The sequence below is a fragment of the Apteryx mantelli genome, chromosome 28 (genome assembly GCF_036417845.1).
Source record: "Apteryx mantelli isolate bAptMan1 chromosome 28, bAptMan1.hap1, whole genome shotgun sequence".
In the NCBI taxonomy this organism is placed as follows: domain Eukaryota; kingdom Metazoa; phylum Chordata; class Aves; order Apterygiformes; family Apterygidae; genus Apteryx; species Apteryx mantelli.
This window is the reverse complement of record NC_090005.1, coordinates 203683-223877: the sequence shown is the minus strand read 5'-3', so window position 1 is coordinate 223877 and position 20195 is coordinate 203683. Positions and strand designations below refer to the sequence as shown.

The 20195-nt window shown below is 47.2% G+C and overlaps 1 protein-coding gene across 1 annotated transcript; it reads left to right on the top strand.

Annotated features, from left to right (window-relative positions):
- The first annotated feature begins 1257 nt into the window (after window positions 1–1257).
- Window positions 1258–3808, top strand: ARL4D (ADP ribosylation factor like GTPase 4D). The gene has a single exon (XM_067311891.1). It carries the CDS (start codon window positions 1742–1744, stop codon window positions 2342–2344), a length of 603 nt encoding a protein of 200 aa, XP_067167992.1. The 5' UTR covers window positions 1258–1741; the 3' UTR covers window positions 2345–3808.
- Window positions 3809–20195: the final 16387 nt, after the last annotated feature.

Genomic DNA, 20195 nt, shown 5'->3' with positions numbered 1-20195 from the left:
TGCTGTAGCCGCTGTACAGTTCCAGTGATACAGCTAACAAACAAGTTGCTTCACATGGGCATGAAGGGAGATGGAAGGTTTTATGGGATGAAGGCTTTAAAAATGGTGCAGAGCTGAGACCAATTTTTGGGACATACTTGATGAGGGAGTGAGGGACAGGACAACAGAACCAGAGCAAGCAAGGTTTGGGGAAAGTACTTGCTGCTTAAGAGAGACTTCCTCTGGGACACTGTGATGTTTATTTTGCATTAGCTGTTACCACCTAAATTGGTGAAATCATCCACTGATTCTGTACGCTTGTGGTGTTGGATTCACTGTACTTGTCTGGTGTTCAGAGTGGAGTTCCTGGGAGCTGCTCCTGGGCCCCCTGGCTAGTCAGCCCTTACCATTGTTGCATGTATTGCACAGCCTGAAAGGGCAAAGAGAAGTTACTTTCTTGTTTCTGCTGTATAATGGCAGCGTATGAAAATTACTTCTGTTACTCAGACTGCATGAAAGATTTTAAAGTGAACTATTTTCTCATCATTCAAACTAAGCTTCAACTGGGAGTGACTTAAATGTGCCACTTAAAGAACAAAACAACCACCCAAATCCTTATAGAGCTAAGCAGAGATCTACTGTAGCTGTGGTAGATGTTACTAACTGCAGAATAAAAACAAGGTTGGTTTAATTATAAGCATATGCTTATATCTAAAACCCACTCAGCTGGACTCCCACGTATTCAGGCTGTGACTCTGAAGAGACCAATGTATGAGCAACAGTGAGGGTGACATGCCCCTCTCACAGTATAAAGGCATCTTACAGCAGTAAAAAAGCTCTGGTTCTTGTCCGTGAGTGGAAGCTAGTTAGCTGGTAACTGGAGCACTGCAGCATCACGCTGTGACTGTTCACAGTGCTTCCACAAAGCAAGCTACACGGTGCTTTGGGCTAGATCTGCCCAGTGCTCCTGAGTAGCAGTGCTGCCCTGGCAGCTGCCGCTGGGCGTCCTTCCCCGCCTCTCCCGCGGACTTACAGAGAACCGGCGCGGCAGCTTCGCGCTGGCCTTCGTAGGGTAATGACAGGAGCAGCGGCAGCAGCACGGTCGAGGCTCTGCAACAAGCACCGCGTTAGCCATGCCTGCGCGGGCGGGAGCGGCCGCGGGGCGGGCATCCGCGACCTGCGCAGGGCCGGGCCGCTCCCCACCCTGCCGGGAGGGCGCCGGCAGAGCAGCAGCCCCGCGCCCGGAACGGGACAGCCCCGCGATCCACTCACCGGGCGGCGGGGCCTGGGCGCTGGCGTCGGTTCCGTGCTGGCAGCGCCTCTCGGGGACGTCCTCCGTCTACGAGGCACAGAGAGGGCGGTAAGCTCCGGCCCGGCCCCACGGGCCCGGCCCGCCCGGCCCCGCACACACCCGCGGGAGCGGGGCCCGGCGGCGCCGCTCCAGCGCCGCCTGCCTGCGCCGCGCCTCCCAGTGCTGGGCCGACATGGCGGCTCCTGGGCGGCGGTAGCGGGCGCCTGGCAACGGCGCGTGACCCCGCCTCCGGGTCACCAACGGCCGCCCCCGGCCGCGCGCGCGGATTGGCTCCGGCCGCGTGACGACACGGAGGGCGGGGCTTTAGGGGCGCGCGCGAGCCCGGCCGCTCCTCTCAGTAGGGCGGTCTCCGGGGGCGGGGCCGGGCGGTCTCCGCCGGAGGGGGCGGGACCGGGAGCGGGTTCGTGGTCTCCTGGCGTGGCCGTGCTCGCAGCCCGGGGCGCCGCGGCCATGGGGAACCGGCTGGCGGACATGGCTCCGGTCCCGCCGTTCCTGCCGCCCTTCCAGGCGCTGCATGTGGTGGTGCTGGGGCTGGACGCGGCCGGCAAGACGTCGCTGCTGTACCGGCTGAAGCTGCAGGAGTTCGTGCAGAGCGCGCCCACCAAGGGCTTCAACACGGAGCGGGTGCGGGTGCCGCTGGGCCGCGCCCGCGCCGCCACCTTCCAGGTGTGGGACGTGGGCGGGCAGGAGAAGCTGCGCCCGCTGTGGCGCTCCTACGCGCGGCGCACGGACGGGCTCGTCTTCGTTGTGGACTCGGCGGAGGGCGAGCGGCTGGAGGAGGCGCGCCTGGAGCTGCACCGCATCGCCCGCGCGGCCGAGGCGCAGGGCGTCCCGCTGCTCGTCCTGGCCAACAAGCAGGACGTGCCGGCGGCGCTGGCCGTGCCCGAGGTGGAGCGGCGGCTCGGGCTGCAAGAGCTGGGCGCCGGCACGCCGCGCTGCGTGCAGGGCTGCAGCGCCCGCGACGGGCTGGGGCTGCACCAGGGGCTGCGCAGCCTCTACGACATGATCCTCAAGCGCAGGAGGCTGCAGCGGCTCGGCCGCAGCAAGCGCTGAGGCGCCGGGCGGCGGCGGGGCCCGGGCGGGCGGGCGAGCCCCGCTCGGCGCCGCGGCGGCCCGAGGGGTCGCTGCTGCGTGAGCCCGAGCAGCGACCTTGGACTACAAGTGACCCTGGGCTGCCGGGGTTGGGGGGGCCTTGGCGCCGGAGCCCTCTCCGAAGCCGGTTGCCTCATTCTTAACCCCCTCCGTGAGCGTGGGGCGGCGGCTGCTTTAGCTGCCCCGTGAACCCTGCTCTGCTCCTCCTCGCTGGAGCAGCGAGGGCTAAGGCCAGCTGCCTCTGGGGGGAGAGGGCCCGGGGAGCCGGGAAGTGCTTTCTCCCTGGAGGCTTGACTGGGCCACAGCTTCGTGTGCAGGAGCAGGGACTGACCCGGCCCTTGGCCGCTCACGCGGGAGCTGCCGCAAAGCGTTCAGCTCCGCAGGGGCTGCGAGGGAGAGTAACCGGGAGAAGGACTGGTGGATGCCTGTGCGTGCAGGGGATGATGCAATGATGCGGGTGTTGTGTCCCCGTTTCTCTCCCCTCACCCATTACAGAGAGAGCAAACATGTCGCCACGTGGATTTGTTATCACAGCCGACCTCCCCTTCTCCGTCTGCTCTACGAAAAGGATTGTGGCAGGACATAAACATTGTGGGGAGGAGAGAGGCAACAGACGGGGAGCTTCTCTATGTCCATATAGGTTCCTGGCAGAGCAATCTCTCAATCATGTCACCTGAGACTTTTAGTAGAAAAGAAGCCCTCAAATATTCCTTAATGAGTGTGGTTTGGGTTGTCGCATGCAGTGTCTTCACAATACCAAGGAAGAGGCTTGAGTCTTCCACACTGCTCATCTTTGCAGAGACCATGTGGGAATTACTTCCTTTCAACAAGTAAAAGCAGGCATAATGGAAGTGTATAAAGCCACCTGTGAGCTGCAGAAAGCAGATCAGAAGCAGCTGTTCTCCATATCTCCAGACCTGGAGGGGGTCAATCGGTGACACTATCAAAAGGTTTTGCGTGAAATTTTTGCTGCCACAGGATGCCAGTGACTCCAAGAATCGGTGAGACCTGAAGAACAGGTTGATGCTAAAAGGCTTTTAAAAAGAACTTAAAATTTCAGGGACAATGCTGATCTCTAGTTATTACATATGCTGTCCTGCCTCAGTCTGCAGCGTCTGATCCTGCTGGTTTCAGGAGCAGGAGACCAGCTTCAACAGCTCTGTGCAGAGCCTTCTGCACCCCAGCACTTGGGTAATTCTCTGCTCAAGTCAATGCAGCTGCTGACTCTGATCCTAGGCTTTCTGCTGAGGTGAAGTACTCTGCAAAGCACAGATTATCCTGGCTGTGCTCGCTGGATAAACTAATGATTCGTAGCTGAGCACAGAGTTGGTTCCTGCTCCCTAGGAAGGAGTGTGTAATAGTGGTGTGTGGCACACTAACTTTAGTCTGAGAGTATTCAGCAATAAATAATGGTGATGCACCAAAGTGTTTTACCTTTTGGGAGGTGTGTGGGGGGGCTTGCCTTTTTTTAGATTCTAGATAGGTGTTTTGTGAAAACAAATGATAGGCAGCATTCTCTACAGGTTGCAGCTGAGCTGCATGAGAACTGCTCTCATTCCCTACCCACTTATTCATATTCCTGTGCTCCTTTAGTTGCAGAGGAATGCTACTAAATAGCCTGCTTTTCCCGCTGGTTACTTCCCTGGGAAGGGTAGCCCTTGGTGCAAAGAGAAACCTTGAGCTCAGCAATAGCAGGCCATGGGTCACTGATGAATACGGAAGTTGTTGAACTTCTCTACATAACCTACTGCAGTCTGAACACGTTGCTTAGCGCTGGGAATTAGTTTTATGGTTTGGATTGGGTATCTGGGGGAGAGAACACTTAGGTTATTCCCTGACATGGGTGTATATATAATAGGAACACTGGCCATCCTTCTGGCCTAGTGTAGCTGTAGTGTAAGGCCCTATGGTCAGCAACATAGCAGACACAAATGGGTATCTTGGCAGAGGCTGTTTCAGTCTTTGTGCCACAGCTGCCATGCCATGGTCTGGAGTATTGGCTGACCTGGATGGAGGTCCCCTGGTGTAAATGTCTTCCACATGATTACAGAGCTATCCAGGAGCTCAGCGCTGGTGCAGTGATCCAGCATACAAATAGCCTATTGGAACTGCCTGACCTTTGTGTCCCTGCTCAGCTCCTGGCCCAGCTGGCATGGGAGGGAAGAGAAAAGCCCCTGGAGCACTTCAAGTGAGATGAGATGCTTTGATGGTTAATGAAACCCAGCCACATCCTGAAGTGCAGAGCTGGGTGTTCCACTGGGATGTGTCTCAGCACCTAATCACTCTCTTTTATGTAAGAGAATTTACTGCAAACAATTTAAATCCCCTCAGGGGTGTTATATAGTCATTGCTCTGCATACCTGGCATCCTCCCTCTGCACCAGCACCCCACCCTTAGCTGTTTTGCTGACTTGCTTTATCTCCCTGAAATCAGCAGCACCTGCAATTCATTGCTAGCTTCAGCAGGGGGGTGCAAGAATTTGATTACTTGCAGGACCAGGAGGCCACATGTTTCCTCAAAGAGTTTCCCATGGCATTGCCTGTGAGTTCAGGAACCTGGTGCTGATGAGCTACCACTGTGTAAATCCCAGGAAACGCTGCATGGCAGGGGCAGGTACCTGCGAAGCTTCAGCCAGATCTAAAGCCTTCCAGCTGGGAGAAGGGAGGGGGGAGGACAGCAGAGTTTGCAAAATCTTAATGAGGTTAATTCAGGCTTTGTTACTGCTTTGTAATTTTGTGATTAACTTCTACAACTGACTGCTTTTGGTGATTAAGAGGCATAGCAGATGCTCCAGATAAAACCTTTAGGTGTTTGACAGCTCAGCTGTTTGTGAGCCCCTGTAAGGGGGAATAGTAAGTGAGTTTACAAGAGTGAGTATTTTCCCCAGAGCAGTATTAGCAAATCTCTTGATTTCCAGGGAGGAGAAGACAGCTTTACCTGGGCTAATCCACACAAAGGAAGACAAATCTCAGGTAATGTGTGTGAGTTATTCTGTTTTAATTGTGTTCTATGCAAATCCTGGAACATGTTTCAATGGAAATGGCCTTGAGGTGATATGGGAGGAAGGTGTTGGTGCAGGGAATTGGGGTAGGTCATCACTAGTCATCCCCCTCTAGAGTCTGCAGACTCTTAGAGACTGTTCCTGTTTTGTTCATCTCAGTCTGTGTTGTACTTAAAAATGAATCTTCCAGCCTTCTCCCTGCAGTCTGTAGCCATTTATCCATCAAGCTTCTACCTGCAGGAAGCAAACAGTTCTGTACCTTTTTGTTCAGAGCAAGTAGCATGAGTGTTTATAATGGTAAGTGCTTAGAAAGCAGATTAATTATGTGGGCAAATCTTAGGCATTTGCTCCCTTATGCAGAATAAAAGCTTTTGGCTATGAGAAGTATTGTAGCCATTCCACGGGGGCTGTGTGATTTGCCTAACATCCCACAGATAGTCAGTAGAGCCTGGAAAAGCAGTGCCTGTTTTCTTGTGCTGCAGATCTGGGAGAGATGTTGAGGCAGACAGTGCTGTGTCTTCTGCCACGCCTGTACAGGACCCTGAGTGCAGCTCAGGTTCTGCACAAGAGTGAGTCAGAATACAGCCTGTGATCAGGAGGACAGGGCTTGTATTCCAGTAGATTGGCATGAAGAAGTGTGCTCTCAGCTTCTTGTCAGATAATTTTTGAAGTGTGACAGTACTACAAGCTCCCTGGATGACAAACCCCCTCCCTTTCTATGGAAAAGAAGAAGATGGAAAAGGGTGGAGCATAAAACTTGCAATGTTGCTGACTCCTTCATGTGATATTTAGCATCTGGGTAGTATGAGAAAGTTGCATTTTCCTAGAGGTCAGACTATTAGCAAGCATTTCCTAATAGAAGGGGAAACTTCACAGCAGCAAAGCTGTACTGGCCTTGCAGTTCATTGCGACAACACTTGCCTAGTGGGGGAAGGCAGGGCTGGCATCTCCCTTAACTCTGATGCAACTCTGCTTGGCAAACCCAGGAGCAATTTTCAAAGGAGCTTCAGGCAGATTTGCATTAGGGTTGCATTTGTGTCACAGTCCCCTGGTTTTGTCATCAAGCCATGTGTTAGCCTCTCTGTTTAAATACAGTCTGAAATCCAGTGGGAGGAAACCCAGTAAAGACCAAAGGTACTTGCTGTGTGTTGACCCAGCCATCTGGGCACATTTGGATCTGTTGGTCATGGTAGGAACACCTAAAAGGTTAAACTGTAGGGATTACTGCACAAGCCACTGAAATCTGCGTTTCAAGAGGGCTGAGCCACTTAAGGGTAGGAAGATTAAGTCAGTACCAGACAGAGCTGGCTCCAGGGAGACAGCAAGGAATGCAAGAGGTACTTCTTCCATTTTCTGGATTTCCAAGCCTTTTCTCTCAAAGGCACCCTCAGCTTTACTTTCTATTTTATTTGCAGTGTCTTCTGGCCTTGTTGCTGCAAAACTTTTATTGTCCACAGAGATGTCAGAAAAAAATATCTGCTGTGCTTGCTGTGAATTGTACCTTGTGCCTTTCACAGGTAGGGGCTGTCCAGGCTCAGGGATACACAGGTGGTTTCCATGCAGACCCTGCCATGGGCTGCCTTCTGTCCCCTGCATCAGGGCAGCAGCTGAGAGATTTGCACTGGAGGTAGCTCCATTGACTTGAAATCTGCTCACAGTCTAGAGGCACAAGAAACAACTGATGCATGAAATCAGCTTCAGTCAGGCACGTTTAGATGCAAATTACAGTTTTGGCCCAAGGTGATGATGTAGCAGAGGCCCAGTCTCGCACAGTCCTGTGCTCTCACATGAATTTTCCAGAAATCGCCAGCTGCAGAGTATGGTCCATCAGTTTTTATAGCACTTTGGGCAATATTTCATCCAGCTCCTTCTATTGATCTGTGCACTATGGTTTAGTCTAATTAGTCCAGTATTTGTCAGATATCTCAGAAGCACCCTAAAACCAGGGAACATGAATACTCATACAACCCTACTGTCTCCAAAACAGTCCTGCCAAATTAATATTAGTTCTTAGTCCCCTCACATCTCTGGGGAGCAGCTCTGTCTGTCTGTACTTTGAGTTATTTTTTTGCTGGATAGACAGAATGTTCCTCTGTCCCAGCAAGAAGCAGTGTTACTCCCTGAATAGGTTGTTTTCTGAGAGCTTCAGTAATGTTTAATAGGCGCAGTTTATTTGCACAAGGTATAGGTTAACCAACAGAATCCCCAAATACATGTACATAAATGCCCAGTTTGTCTCCTCTGTCATAACATCTCAGGGTTCATGATTTCCAAGGTAATGCACACAAAAAAAAGCACAGACTCTCTATAGAGGTATGCCACATGGAACTGTTGAAATCTAGTATATCATGGATTGCCTCAACAAGTTGCCTGGACAGGTGTTAAGGCTGTATTTGCTAATTGTTGGTCTCAAAACAACTTGCCACTTACATGCATGCACTTTGTGCAAGATGGCAACAGATGTGTATGCACTTTTTGCCTGCACATCAGTGCTTTGGTTGCTAGAAAAGCAGTTTCAGTGTAGATAGTTCACTAAAGCTATTTACTGACACATTTGGGGTGTTGGAGAGCTGCAGCCATGAAGCTGCTGGAGTCACCTGCAAGATGAAACTGAACTCCAGAAGCACATGGAGACTGATTCTTCTGGTAGTGAAGGAAAGCTCATCTTAATTTCTTATTCCATTTGCACTAACATTCTTTGCATCCTCTGTTGGTGCAGGGAAGGAGCCATGGCCAAGATGCAACCTAGAGATCTGTTTCACTCACTGGCAGAAAACTGTTTTACTTTGTTTCTGCAAGTGAGAAGGAATGGAGGTCTAAAGAGAGGGAACATGAGTTTGAGGATGCTTTCTCGAGCCAGAACATCAACTGCCTGTAGCTCTCGCAGTGCTTTGCTTCCTGGAATTGGGAAGCACTCGAAGTACTCAAGCAAAACACTGCACTGAAGATAGCTCCCAGCTCTGACTGGTCTCCCTGTTCTGAGATACATCCTTATGGCCTTTCACTGCTCAAATGACTGGCAGTGACAAAACCTGCTTCATAGCACTGCATGCTCTCTGTCTAGAAATGATCCATCAGCAAGACTATCCTGCTATCAAAGGAAATGTAACTTGTTCCTGCTTTATTAACTTGATTGGTAACAAAAAAGCCCAACCACTGAACTCCTAATTTAAGGAACAAGGTTTCAGATAGGATGGTGTGCCCAGGTACCTTCAGATGTAGTATGGGCTGCAGGTGGCAGGTTATGAAAACTGTTCAGCCTCAAAGCTGCCTTTGTATTAAGGAAAGAGCATTTTCTGTTTGCAGTGTAGCTGAATTGCCTTCAGTGTGGAGAGTGCTGTAGGGCTCATTGCTCCTTGGCTGTTCCTCTTCTGTGCTAGTCCTGAGTGCTCAAGTGAATGAGGTTGGTTAGGTTTCTCTACATTAGGGCTACACTCCAACTCATAGGAAGCTTTGGGAAGGCTGGTTTGTTTTCTCCATGCAAGTAGCATCTGTCCCTTTAATCCACATAAAATGCAAATCCCATTGTGCGCATGGAAGAGATGGGTGAGTGAAGGCTGACAGTTACTGCTTAGGTTTGGGAGTAGGAAGTCCTGGGCTCTATGACCACATCTGCTGAAGACCAACTGTGTGCTCTCTGCTCTGTGAAGGAGGAGTCATAATCCTAATCTCCCCAAAGCAGAGTTGGGAAATTAAGTCTTGAGAATGTTCCATGTGCAGAGATCTTATACAGCAGTGAAGGTTTAAATTAATTGTAATTATTATTAGGAAAGGTTTGTTGAAGTTTGCTTTACGTAGAACAAAGGAGAGATCTTAACCATTTTATTTCCAAATTTGCCGCAGGAAGAGTTTGAGGTTTATCTGAATTTCACTGATTAAACTAAGCTGCTATTATGTGGTGCTGTACTGTTTAGAGATTAGGAGACAGGTGTGCAGCACAGAGCTCTGTGCTGCCATTCATCCAGCCAGTAATGTGGCCCACCTGTGTAAAACGGGCTGCAGCATTGTCTCTGGCAGCAGAAATGAAGATGTTTGCCAGAATCCTGGATTCATGAAGTTATGGTTACAGTTTACCTCAGGGCTGAGTCTGCCATTGGCTCAGTAACACTATAGTGAAGCTGTCCAGTTGGTGTTTTGCTGAAATGGTGATAACCACCCAGCACAGCAACAGCACTTCCCAAGCTTGCTCTGAGCTCTGCAGGCAGCAGCCATGTGTTCTGGTAGTTGTGCATGAGCACAGGCTGCCGGCAAGGTAGTCGTGGGGAGTCCAGGGACAACCACTCAGTTTGCAAGAATAAAACAACATTTAGTCTTGGTGTAGTTGTTTAGTATCCTATGAGATAAAAAGGCTGAGCTGAGAGGTCTGTTACCTGGCAATTGCGGACAAAACAGGCACAAGGCTGCCTCTGCTCCTACGCAATTATGCATGCATGCAAATCGGTTTATCTAACAGAAAGAACAATTCGGGCTGCTGCACTTGGAATATCAGTAAATCTTCTTTATCTTTTTAAAATGCAAACAAAACTGATATGAAAGATGAACTTTCAGAAAACCCTTGAGTGTTTCCTTGGTTCAGCGATCCTGTCTTATCTCTCCCTATTCCCACCCACCTCTAACGAGAACACCCCCAACTTGACACCTGCATAGGATTCATATTGGGAAAGAAAACCACTCCCTGACCCAGACAGCTCTCTCTATTCCAGTCACACACCCATAGTGTTAAGACACAAAAAGCAGGAGCCAGAGAACTCCATGACCTTCTCTGTGAAGTCTTTGAAAGCAAGAAACCAAATGCAAAATGCCTGATACCTCAGCACTGGAGTCTGATTGTATTAAGTCAGCTGTCTGATAGCGCTTCCTAGTCTTCCTGCTACATACACACAAGACGGAGAGAAGGGACAGAAGCCTCAGGAAATGCAGATCAGTTCAACAGGTAGATTTTGATCTATGTCCAGCATCACTGCTGAATTCAGTCTGTGACGAGTTTGGTGAAGATAAAATGATGAACAGTGCAGCAATCATAGATTGTAGGACCCCAGTCATGGATGAGGAATCCTTGTGCTGACTCTATGCGAACACAGAATATTCTCACCTGAATGATAATACTGGGACTTTGGGATGGGGGTTTCCACTAAATCCTTCAGAAGACCATGGCTGGGAACCAGTCATATGCAACAACGTGTGAAGTAGAAGTTCCATTCAGGCACCTACAAATATAATTTGGAATCCAGACAGGGGAACTTTCACCATATCCCTTGCAGAAATGTGTAACCTGGAGAGGTGCTTGTACCTAAGGCTCAGGAAACATGAAAACACTGAAATCTAGTATGTGGTAGCAGTTGAGTTGTTCTGTAAATATCCTACCATCCTCTCAGTTTACTCTGCCTTTCTTCCCTCCTCCTCTTCCTTGTTGTTTTCCTACATTGCTTGGAAAATAGCCTCTCATTTCACTCTGCATGCTGACTATCTAATTGCTGTGAGGTTTGGGGGAATTATCATTGCACAACTAAAATGCAAAGTGTGCTGAACTCCTGTCCACGTCTGTCTTTTGTTGCTTGTTAACTTCCACTTTAATCCAGAATGACAGAAGCAATATTGACCTAGGAGTGTGTGGAGATCCTCACATTTGTCTGTTCAGTCATGATATGAAACCATTTCAAATCAACCAGATTTGAGAGAAGTGCTATCCCTTCCCCCCTCCCATCCATTTCCAGCTGTCTGTTTGTATGTCTGCAGTCCAGAAATTCCTTATATAATAGCTAATCTGTAGGGCACAGAGGAGAGGGGGCCTGGGCTCCATCTGTGCATCGTATAGATTGGGACCTGTTTGGCTGATTGTAAAGTGTCTTGGCAGTAGCAGCTGCTTGTAGCTAATCTCTTGTGATATGCTTTGCAATGAGGCGCTTGTGTTTGGAACAGCCCCAGCTTGTCTGATTACAGGAAGCTCCCAGAATCGCATCTTCACTCTGTTCTTGTTATACTTGATAATCCACTCATTGGACCCAGAGTGGTGCAAGCCCCTGGTCTGCATGAGGAATTGGGGATTATTGGAGAAGTTCTTAACTGGGAAACAAATGAGTTTTGTGCTTTTTCCTGCTTTCCAAAACAGGACTTTACTATGCCTTTAATGCTGATTCTGGAACTGCATGAGACTCCTTCTATCCCTAGCCCTAGATTAGCAGGTTCTGCTTTGTGTCTGATGGTTTAGCGCCCAGCTAAACCAGTGCTAGTGAACAGAAAAATCTCAGATTGGTGCTTGCTCAATGTGTACCACTAAGAAGCATTGTAGAGGAGCTCTGCTAAGTATTGTTAACGTTTGGGATTCATACTGTTTACTAGGAAACATGTGGTAAGTTATTACCATTAGAAAAAAAAAAGGAAAAAATTACAAGAAATACCTGACTCATTTTTCTGCCCCACCCCTGACACATGCTGCTCAAGCCCAAACAGTTCCTTTACCTTCTCCTTCTCAGGAGCCTGATATTTGCATGTAGTTCACTGTCTCTGTTGAATCACAGCTTGGATTCTCCCAGCTGCCTGTGCCAAGCTGAGCTTTGTTGAGCTGCTGCAAAGGTCTGTCTTTGGAACTGGAGTTCAGGGAGATCTGAGGTGTGGGTTTGGTGACATGCACTAGCTGATAGTGTTGCCTTTGTGCCTGTCATCTATATTTAATTGATGACAAATAGCTAGAAACTGGGATAAATGTTTTTGCTGTTTAGCTTCAAAATCAATACAAACAATCAGCATTTTATTATTTCTCCTCCCATTCCTATGCAGAAGAGAGAGCTTTTGTATTAAAGCACACTGTTTTATATCCTTATTACCTAACAAGGCTCTTGTGACCTTGCTGTTCGCATGTGTGAATTAGGAAACGTTTCTCCCTCTCTGGTGGAGGACTGTAGAAAATATGATGCATTTATAACCATGCAAGATTTTGTCAGTAAGCAGCTACATTGTTTTCCTACACATCCACAGATGCATCTGCACTTTAGCTTAATTGATCCCCTAGCATAGGTTTCCGTTAAAGAGCAACAGGGACCTGGGGACAGACAGCCACTCAAACTCTGCTGCCACATGCAGCTGTTCAGATAGCTGCACTGCTCACTAGCCTCATGCCCTTTTTCCAAAAGCCTCCTCAGTCAGTTTTTTTGCTAAATGTTTTGACTTAAATGCTTCTTCATATACATGTTAGGAATCCTTAGCATCCTCAGAGTTGGGAGAGAGTCTGCTGCTTTTTGAAGGTCTACTGTATTCTTGGTTCTGCTCCCTGGACATCTCTCCTAGGTCAGTTTGAGAGGGAGGAGAAATTGGATCAGGATGTGTCTTTTGCTAGGCAGAGAGGTGGCAGGGTACGGGTCCTTGATATTTGCTTTTTTTAATGCTCTTGGATCATCAGTGAGTTTTGGGGGTCATGTAACACTGAATTTTTTACATTTAGAAACTCTCTGAGGAGGTTTTGAGACACTGGAACTTGGGTGAAAATAGCTTGGATTTGGTATGACTCTGAACTCTCTGCAAAAGATTTCAGTTTGACAGGTGAAAGAAGGAGGCAGCTTGCAGGCTGAATTTCTGTGAATATTAGGGCATTCAGAATTTTGGAAAAAAAACACATATATTATTTCAAATGTAAGTACATTAAAAAGAATTAATAAGGCACTGGCCAGTGTTCCCGTTCTGACACTGCAGATGGTTCTGCTGAACCTTGCAAAGCTGAGTACACGGCAACACCCAGCCAGCTCTTGCAGTGGTGGGGAGGGATGCAAGTGAGCATGTGTTCTCCAGCCAGAATAGGCAGGCATGGTTTTCTGAGGAAAAATAGGCCTGGCTCCCTCCCATGGCTACTGGACAAACCCAAGCTGCCATGCTCTAATCGCTTCAGCAATCAAAACAAGGCCTCTGTCCCACACGTTTCTCTGGCTGCTGCCAGTGGATTGGTTTTGCTCTTGCTGTGGCAGCACCGAAACTGAGGAGGCAGCTCACATTCCTGGGAACACAGGTGTGCCTAGCAAAAAATAAGAGGTGCTCCCTAGGCACTATCTTGTGCAACAGGCTGCAGCTGAGCCTATGCTCAGTGTCTTTTACAAGACTAAAAAGTTCATACAGACTTCAAAGACTGGAGAAGCGGCCTTCCTTGCTGCTAGTGCAGATGATCTAAATACTCTGACATTAATAATACTGATTTTATTCCTCTCATATCATTAAGTAGGCTGGGATACAAGCTGGCAAGTGTGTGTGTTTTGAGGGGGAGCACCCAATCTTTGCAGATGGACAAGCGCTGTAATAAGGCTGAGGCAAGGATGGTGGGCATGAAGATCTGAGTAGAATATTCAGCAAGTCAGATGGGGAAGACGGCTTTGGATTGTGACAGGGATGGATTAGGTGGTTGTGTCATGATGGGCATGCAGCAGTGAGGGGAGATAAGCATGTTACCGTGGAGCAGGAGCAAGACTGGCAGTGCCAGGAGATAGAAATTGGTGCTGTTAGGAGGTCAGCCTTTCCAGGTATAGATAGGAGAGATGCAAGCCAATGTGAGCCAAAGGGCCAAAACTTCACAGTGCTAAGCCAGATGCAGACATTTCAGAGACAAAGTTTCTAGCCTGTGCAGTTTTGTGTCTGTCATTTTCCCCAGGTCTCCCATATCTGCAGCTTTTGAGCTAACTGAAAATGGCAGGGTAGCCACTAGCAGCTTGATATGTGCATAAAGCTGATAAAAGGCTTTGGATGAACAGGCACAAAAGTCACCCGAGTCTTTTCTTCCCTCTGCATTTGTTCAATTCCAACAATCTAGACATAGCCAAGAGCAGCTAGGGCTGTAGCTCTTTTGGTGGCTGCACAGAGCTCTGAGTCTGTCACTCAGCTGTGCTTTCCTTCCTGTGGAGCCAGCTGCACTCGACCAGTCCTAGCTTGGGCTTGCAGGAAAGTTCTCTCCATTGTCTGTCAGATGCAGGCTGTCCCCAGGCCATGGAATTCCTTCAAGGCAAAATTCCTCCATTTCCTTGTTAGTAAATAAATTGCAGCCTCTTTATCAGATGAAAATAGGCTCACAGCATGACAGGTATAAGCAATTTGCTAGCAGTTCAGTATCCAGAGAATATCTGGACTGGGCTGAAGGAGAAAGTCTGGGTTTATGATTAAGACACTGGCCAGAAAGGGGATGTCTAATGCAGTTCCTGCTGTGTCACATGTTCCCTGTACAGCCTCTGGTCAGTCACTTTGTTAATGGAGCATCCATAAGGTATCAGAGACTACTCCCAGTGAATTAAACAATGCCTCTGAAGGGCTCTGACACACACTCCATGGCTGGGTGCCAGCTAAGCATCTAGATGTATTTCCACACTTTTGCTGCAGCCTGAAACCTGCACTTCACAGGCTCTGGCATGACTGCACTCAGGCTGTGTATGAGTAAGGGCACTGCTATTAAGCTCTTTACTGGAAGACCCTACCCAGAACACAGCCCATGCCATAAATTAATGAGCTTTAACCTTCCCTGGTCTCTACAGCGATAGCTGCTGCAGAAACCCCGAGCAACACAGAAAAGCCACTGTTAGTGAGTCAGGGATGTGTACCTGGACTCCTCCTCTTAGGGAATATGGCTTTAGGGCTTCTCATTGACCTCTGACAGGATACTACATCAGGCAACAAGCTCCCAGGAAGGCAAAAGCTCTGCTTGGCATTACTGCAGACAGAACAAACCAATTCATCTTGTTTGCTTCTCTTTAACATCATCCTTCTAATTCCCTCTTCAGCTCTAATACAAACACCAGTTGGTCTTGGCTCACAGGGAAGGCTCACAGTGATTAGTCCTCATCACTCCACATAAGCCATCACTATTTTTGGCTGCGCTCAGGAACGGAATCATTGTCAGGCTTCTCTGGAGTGATTTCTGCAGAGTCTGGACCCAGGAAAATACTGTATGGTATAGGGAATGCATGAGGATGAAGAGTTACTTCCACTAGAGTAGGAACTCCTGATCAGCTGTCCATTCATATGAGGCTTGCGGAGTGCTGTGAGCTAGGAGATGCACAGCATTGTGGAAGTGACTAAGCCAGCGATTAGAGCTTTCAAGTACCTCCTCTCCCCTGTGACCACAAGGCTGGGACTATGGGGAAAGGGCTGAATAGGCAGCTGTAGAGATGGATGCAATCAAAGCTCATTCAGCCCCAGGATTGTCACCTCTGCAGTGCACTTGAACCCCTTCTGTCCCAAGTGACAGGCTTTTGAAAACACTGACGGATGTCAGCCTGGCTGCTCCACAGTGCTCCACGTCTATTGCTGTCCAGCAGTCTCTCCTGGGCCCCCATTGTCTCTGTGCTCAGTCAACCGCAGGCTCTTCCTTTTTAGCTTGTCACATATGCTGGCAGCATGAAGTTTTTGATTCTTTTCTGCTTGCCAAAGCTTAATTACTAATAAGTGCCTGCCATGTGTTGGAGTTGCCACCCACATTCATCTGGAGTCCCTTACTTTAATTGCTGTAATTTGCTGATGAATGCAGTTTGCAGTAGGGCTTCGGTTGAGTCTAGTATTATTGTCTCATGTAGAACATTTCCCAAAGTATGGAAATTCACTCTCTATCTAGATTTTCCCAATAATCCTCTGCAAGTGGTCAGGAGGTACACTAAGTAAATACTTGAGGTAAAATGTGTCTAGCACAGTAATTTAAATCTCAGCACATGATTTATTGTCTATAAACTGCTAGATTCATTAAGGTGATAGTGCTCAGCTCACATAAATTCCATTCTAATTCTGGCCTTAGCAAGAATAACATTCCATTGTTTCACTAACGGTTCTAGAGGCTGGACATATTTTCCCATGTTAATGAGCCTAAGCTGCTAACATGTACACACAATTTAGTGAGATTTCTCCATGTTTGTGTACACAGCATTTTTCATTTGCAGGCTGTGCGCTCTTCCACAGAACCAGAGGCAAGGCATAGATTTCCATCCTGACAAGGGACTGAGAGTCTGGGAATAAGATTTAGGAAGCTGATACTGTTAGTTGGCAAGATTTCAAAGTTTCAGCGCATAAATCAATTTTCTCTGCTGGATTACAAACATGGTTTTGAATATAGAATATTTGATGACATGTTGGTATGTTACAACCCTCTTGTTTTGGGGTTATTTAGATAGTACATACTGGGAAGGAGGTTACTCTTCCAGAAATCCATGTCAGAAGGGTCTGACATGTCAACCAAGCCAGAAGGACTGAGCACAGGCAGGGCACTGATTACATCTGCAGCAGCCCAGTAGAACAGAAAGTTAAAGCTTTGGTGAAATATACAATGAATCTAAGTATATAAGTCAAAAAACTATTGCGATATCCAAGAATCCAGAATAACCCAGTACTGAGACATCACTTTAACAGTGCTAAAAAGACACTGTTGCTGGTATCAGAACATTTTGCCTCATTCAATTTATGTTAATAATTTAAGAAATAGATATGCAAATGAGGGCAGTTAACAGCTGGCTAACAATGATCTCATCCAAGCAGAACCTGTCTTTGTCTTATCGAGAAAGCCCACCTTGTGGGCTGTGATACACCCCAACACCCCTGGGGAGTGATGGATGGGTTACTTTGTTTGTTTAGTAAGATGCTGAATATTTTATGGGCTGCCTCATTTTTGTTTCTAACCCTGCCTCCCACATTCCCCAGTCTGTCACTATCACAGGACAATTTAATCACTGTAATGAGGCTGTCACAACGGAGTGACAACAGAGTTGGTTCTGCTGCCATCTGTTTCAGGGTGGATGTGGAGAAGAGGGGATTATTCCTTCTCTCTGCTGCTCCACTCTCACATCCATCTTTCTCCACCTTGTTAAATCATAAGGCACACATTATTCCAGGGTTAATACTCAGCAGACTATCAGACTAATCTAACTGTTGTCCTGTTTCAATGTGGCTCTGGGTCATCTGGCCACTGTCAAATCTTAAAATCCTATGTCTTCCTAAGGTCTCCTCTTTCCACTGGAAGTTGCTTGCGTATTTTCAAATCCAAACTCTCTCTTATGTTATGGCAGGATCCAACACAACTGGTTCTGGAACTACCACAGAGCAAATAGCAACTTTTATCTTGGGCCTCAGACAGGAAGATTTTAACTGAGTCAATAAGCCCACTAGTCAATAAGCCCACTTGGGAAAAGAGTATCTGCAACTCTGATTAAAGCTTTATAGGGACAAGGCTGTTGTGTTCTATGCTGTAACTGCTTTTTGGATGGCATGCACTCTGAATGCTGCATACAACAGTCTTGAGTAACAGCTGAGCATTTCCTGAGCAAGCTGGACTCATTCCTGGTATATGTGTTGTCCTCTGCTCCAGCTTTCTAGCATTGAAATATTATTCCTCCAGTCCATAAATGTTTGAAAGGGCTTGCCCAGCATGACTCTAATATGACTCTTCTGTTAATTATACTGGCTTTATCTAGAAAGTCTCTGGGTATGTAATTTCTAGCCTGCTCAGGTGTGAAACCCCTGGCAGGATCATGAAGAAGCTCTGTCATTTGGCAGGTATGTGATAATCTCTGGATTACAGAGGTGTGTCACTTCCTATGACCGTCACACCTCTTAATTGAGGCTGGCAGAGCATTTTCAGAGGCACATCCTGTCCTTCCACCTTTCTATAACTGTATAAATCACCCTGTTCTGTAATATGCCTAAATCTTTATAATTTTTCTTGCATCAGTTTCTTGCCCCATACTTAACTGTGCTTAGCTCAATGTTCTGTGCTCTGACCCAGGAATATGGTAACTGAAAAGCTTATTTCTCCTCAACATGAAGCTTAAGAGTATAGAAGCAGGACATGTCATCTGATGTGGCAAATTCCATGAGCTTATTGGTCATAATGACTGGGAGATTAGAACCATTTAGATGGGTTTTTGTAACAGCAGAGCCCCAGCTATACCATTTCTTAAGAGATAAGAGCTTAGTACAAGTTCTTACATGAATAACACAGTTTCCAGTCTGAATGAGAAGGCTGTGGACCAAAATATTTTTCTAGATTGAAAGGGTTCCCTGTCAAAAGATAAACTAAATCCTGACTGTGGAATCAGAAAGAAACTTATAGAGACAGGATGTTCTACTGTGATCAGCCAGTGTGCTGCTTACTCTAAAGCACTGCACTTGCCAGTCAGAGGCAGGATGGTATATCATGTGGAATTTGTGAACATGCATTGGCAATATTTTTCTAAACTGGTCCTCTGTATGCTCATTTTTTGACTCTAGGCACTTTTAAATTAATCATAAAGTAATGAAAGGGCATATTTGGTGTTAAGCAAGATGGAAAAGAATATATACATATTCTGCTTCAGGCCAAGCTGGTTTGGGGGGCAGAATTGGAATCTGAACTGATTACTGACCCAAGTACTGAAACCATTCATCACAATGATGTTTTTGGTGCTACACAGCTCCTGGCTGCCTACCCCCACAGTTAGTTATCTCTAATGGATGGCTGTAACATTTCTCAATAATAACTGTAATTGGAGTTCAAGTTCTCAGGGCATAATTAAAAGTCACTTGCCCCTGTCTCTGCATGCCAGAAACGGCACAGCATTGCACACCTGAGATACTCTGGATTGCAGCCAGCTTTTTATGTTTAATACATTGAGGTGTGCCTAGTAGAGTCCTCCCAAAGATACAGTTCCATCTGTTTGACGGGTAGGTATCTCAGCTAGGCTGCCTGCCTGCCTGCTGCAATGGGTACAACATTCTTCTAGATTATCAGTCATTGCAAGGCAGTAAATTTAACTCACAGTCAGAGAAAACTAACAGCATTAAGGGGGGCGGTTCGGCTCAGAAGCCAGCAAGAAACACTCAATGGTATTTGCAAATGTTGCACAGCTAATGTGTACCATCAGGAGGTGTTTTTGTGTAATAGTAACACACCAGTCCTAATTCAAATACCAAAGTCCAGCTGTTGCCCTAAGGATGTTGTGCAGATAGGAGCAGTACAGGTTAGCAAACTGCATATTGCACCAGACCACAGGTTTCCTGAATTCTGCTTAGCTTTGTAAATGACCTGTTGTGTGACACTAAGCAAATCAAATATTTCTCTCAGACTGCTTCTATACCTTCTCTCACCTTAAACTGCACACTCTCTAGAACAGAGATAATTTTTTTCCTATAGGCAAAGACATATACTCACTTTAGAAACAGATATTCCAATTCCCAGCTGTTCATTATGGTTTCTCAACTGAACTATGTCAGCAGATCATGCAAGCGCTCTTAGTTTACTTAAGTGCAGCAAACAATGGAAATCACTTAAACACTATCTATAAAAAGTCAGTAAAAGTCAGGAGTACAGTACAGACAGGGGATTATATTAGCATCAGATATATCTTCTCAATCTTCAGAAGAAAATAATACAAACTGTGATATATAAGATTTAGACTGAACAGGCAGCAGAATATTCCATGTGTTGAAAACACGGACCACACATACGGAGACACAATGAAGACTAGATGACTTAATGATTACAAAGGAGCTGAGATTAACCTGGCTGATAAGCAGTTTGTTACATGGCCAGATGTGGTAAAAGGGGAATATGTTCCTATAGAGATCTGTATATATCTTCATCTGAGAAGCTTCGGTTCTTCTCCGAATGTTTCACTGAAGCTGACTCTCTGACCCAAGGATAAAGTATGCTATTGAGGTTTTAGATTTGGGTAAGGTACCCCTGGCAGATAGGGCTCTGCTACTGCTGCCAGCTTCAGCAGTCAGAGAAGAGAGAAAGAAATATGAAGAGGGTTCTGCTGGGACCACCAACTTCAGCAGTCAGAGAAGAGAAAAAGAAATATGAAGAGGGCTCTGATGGGGCCACCA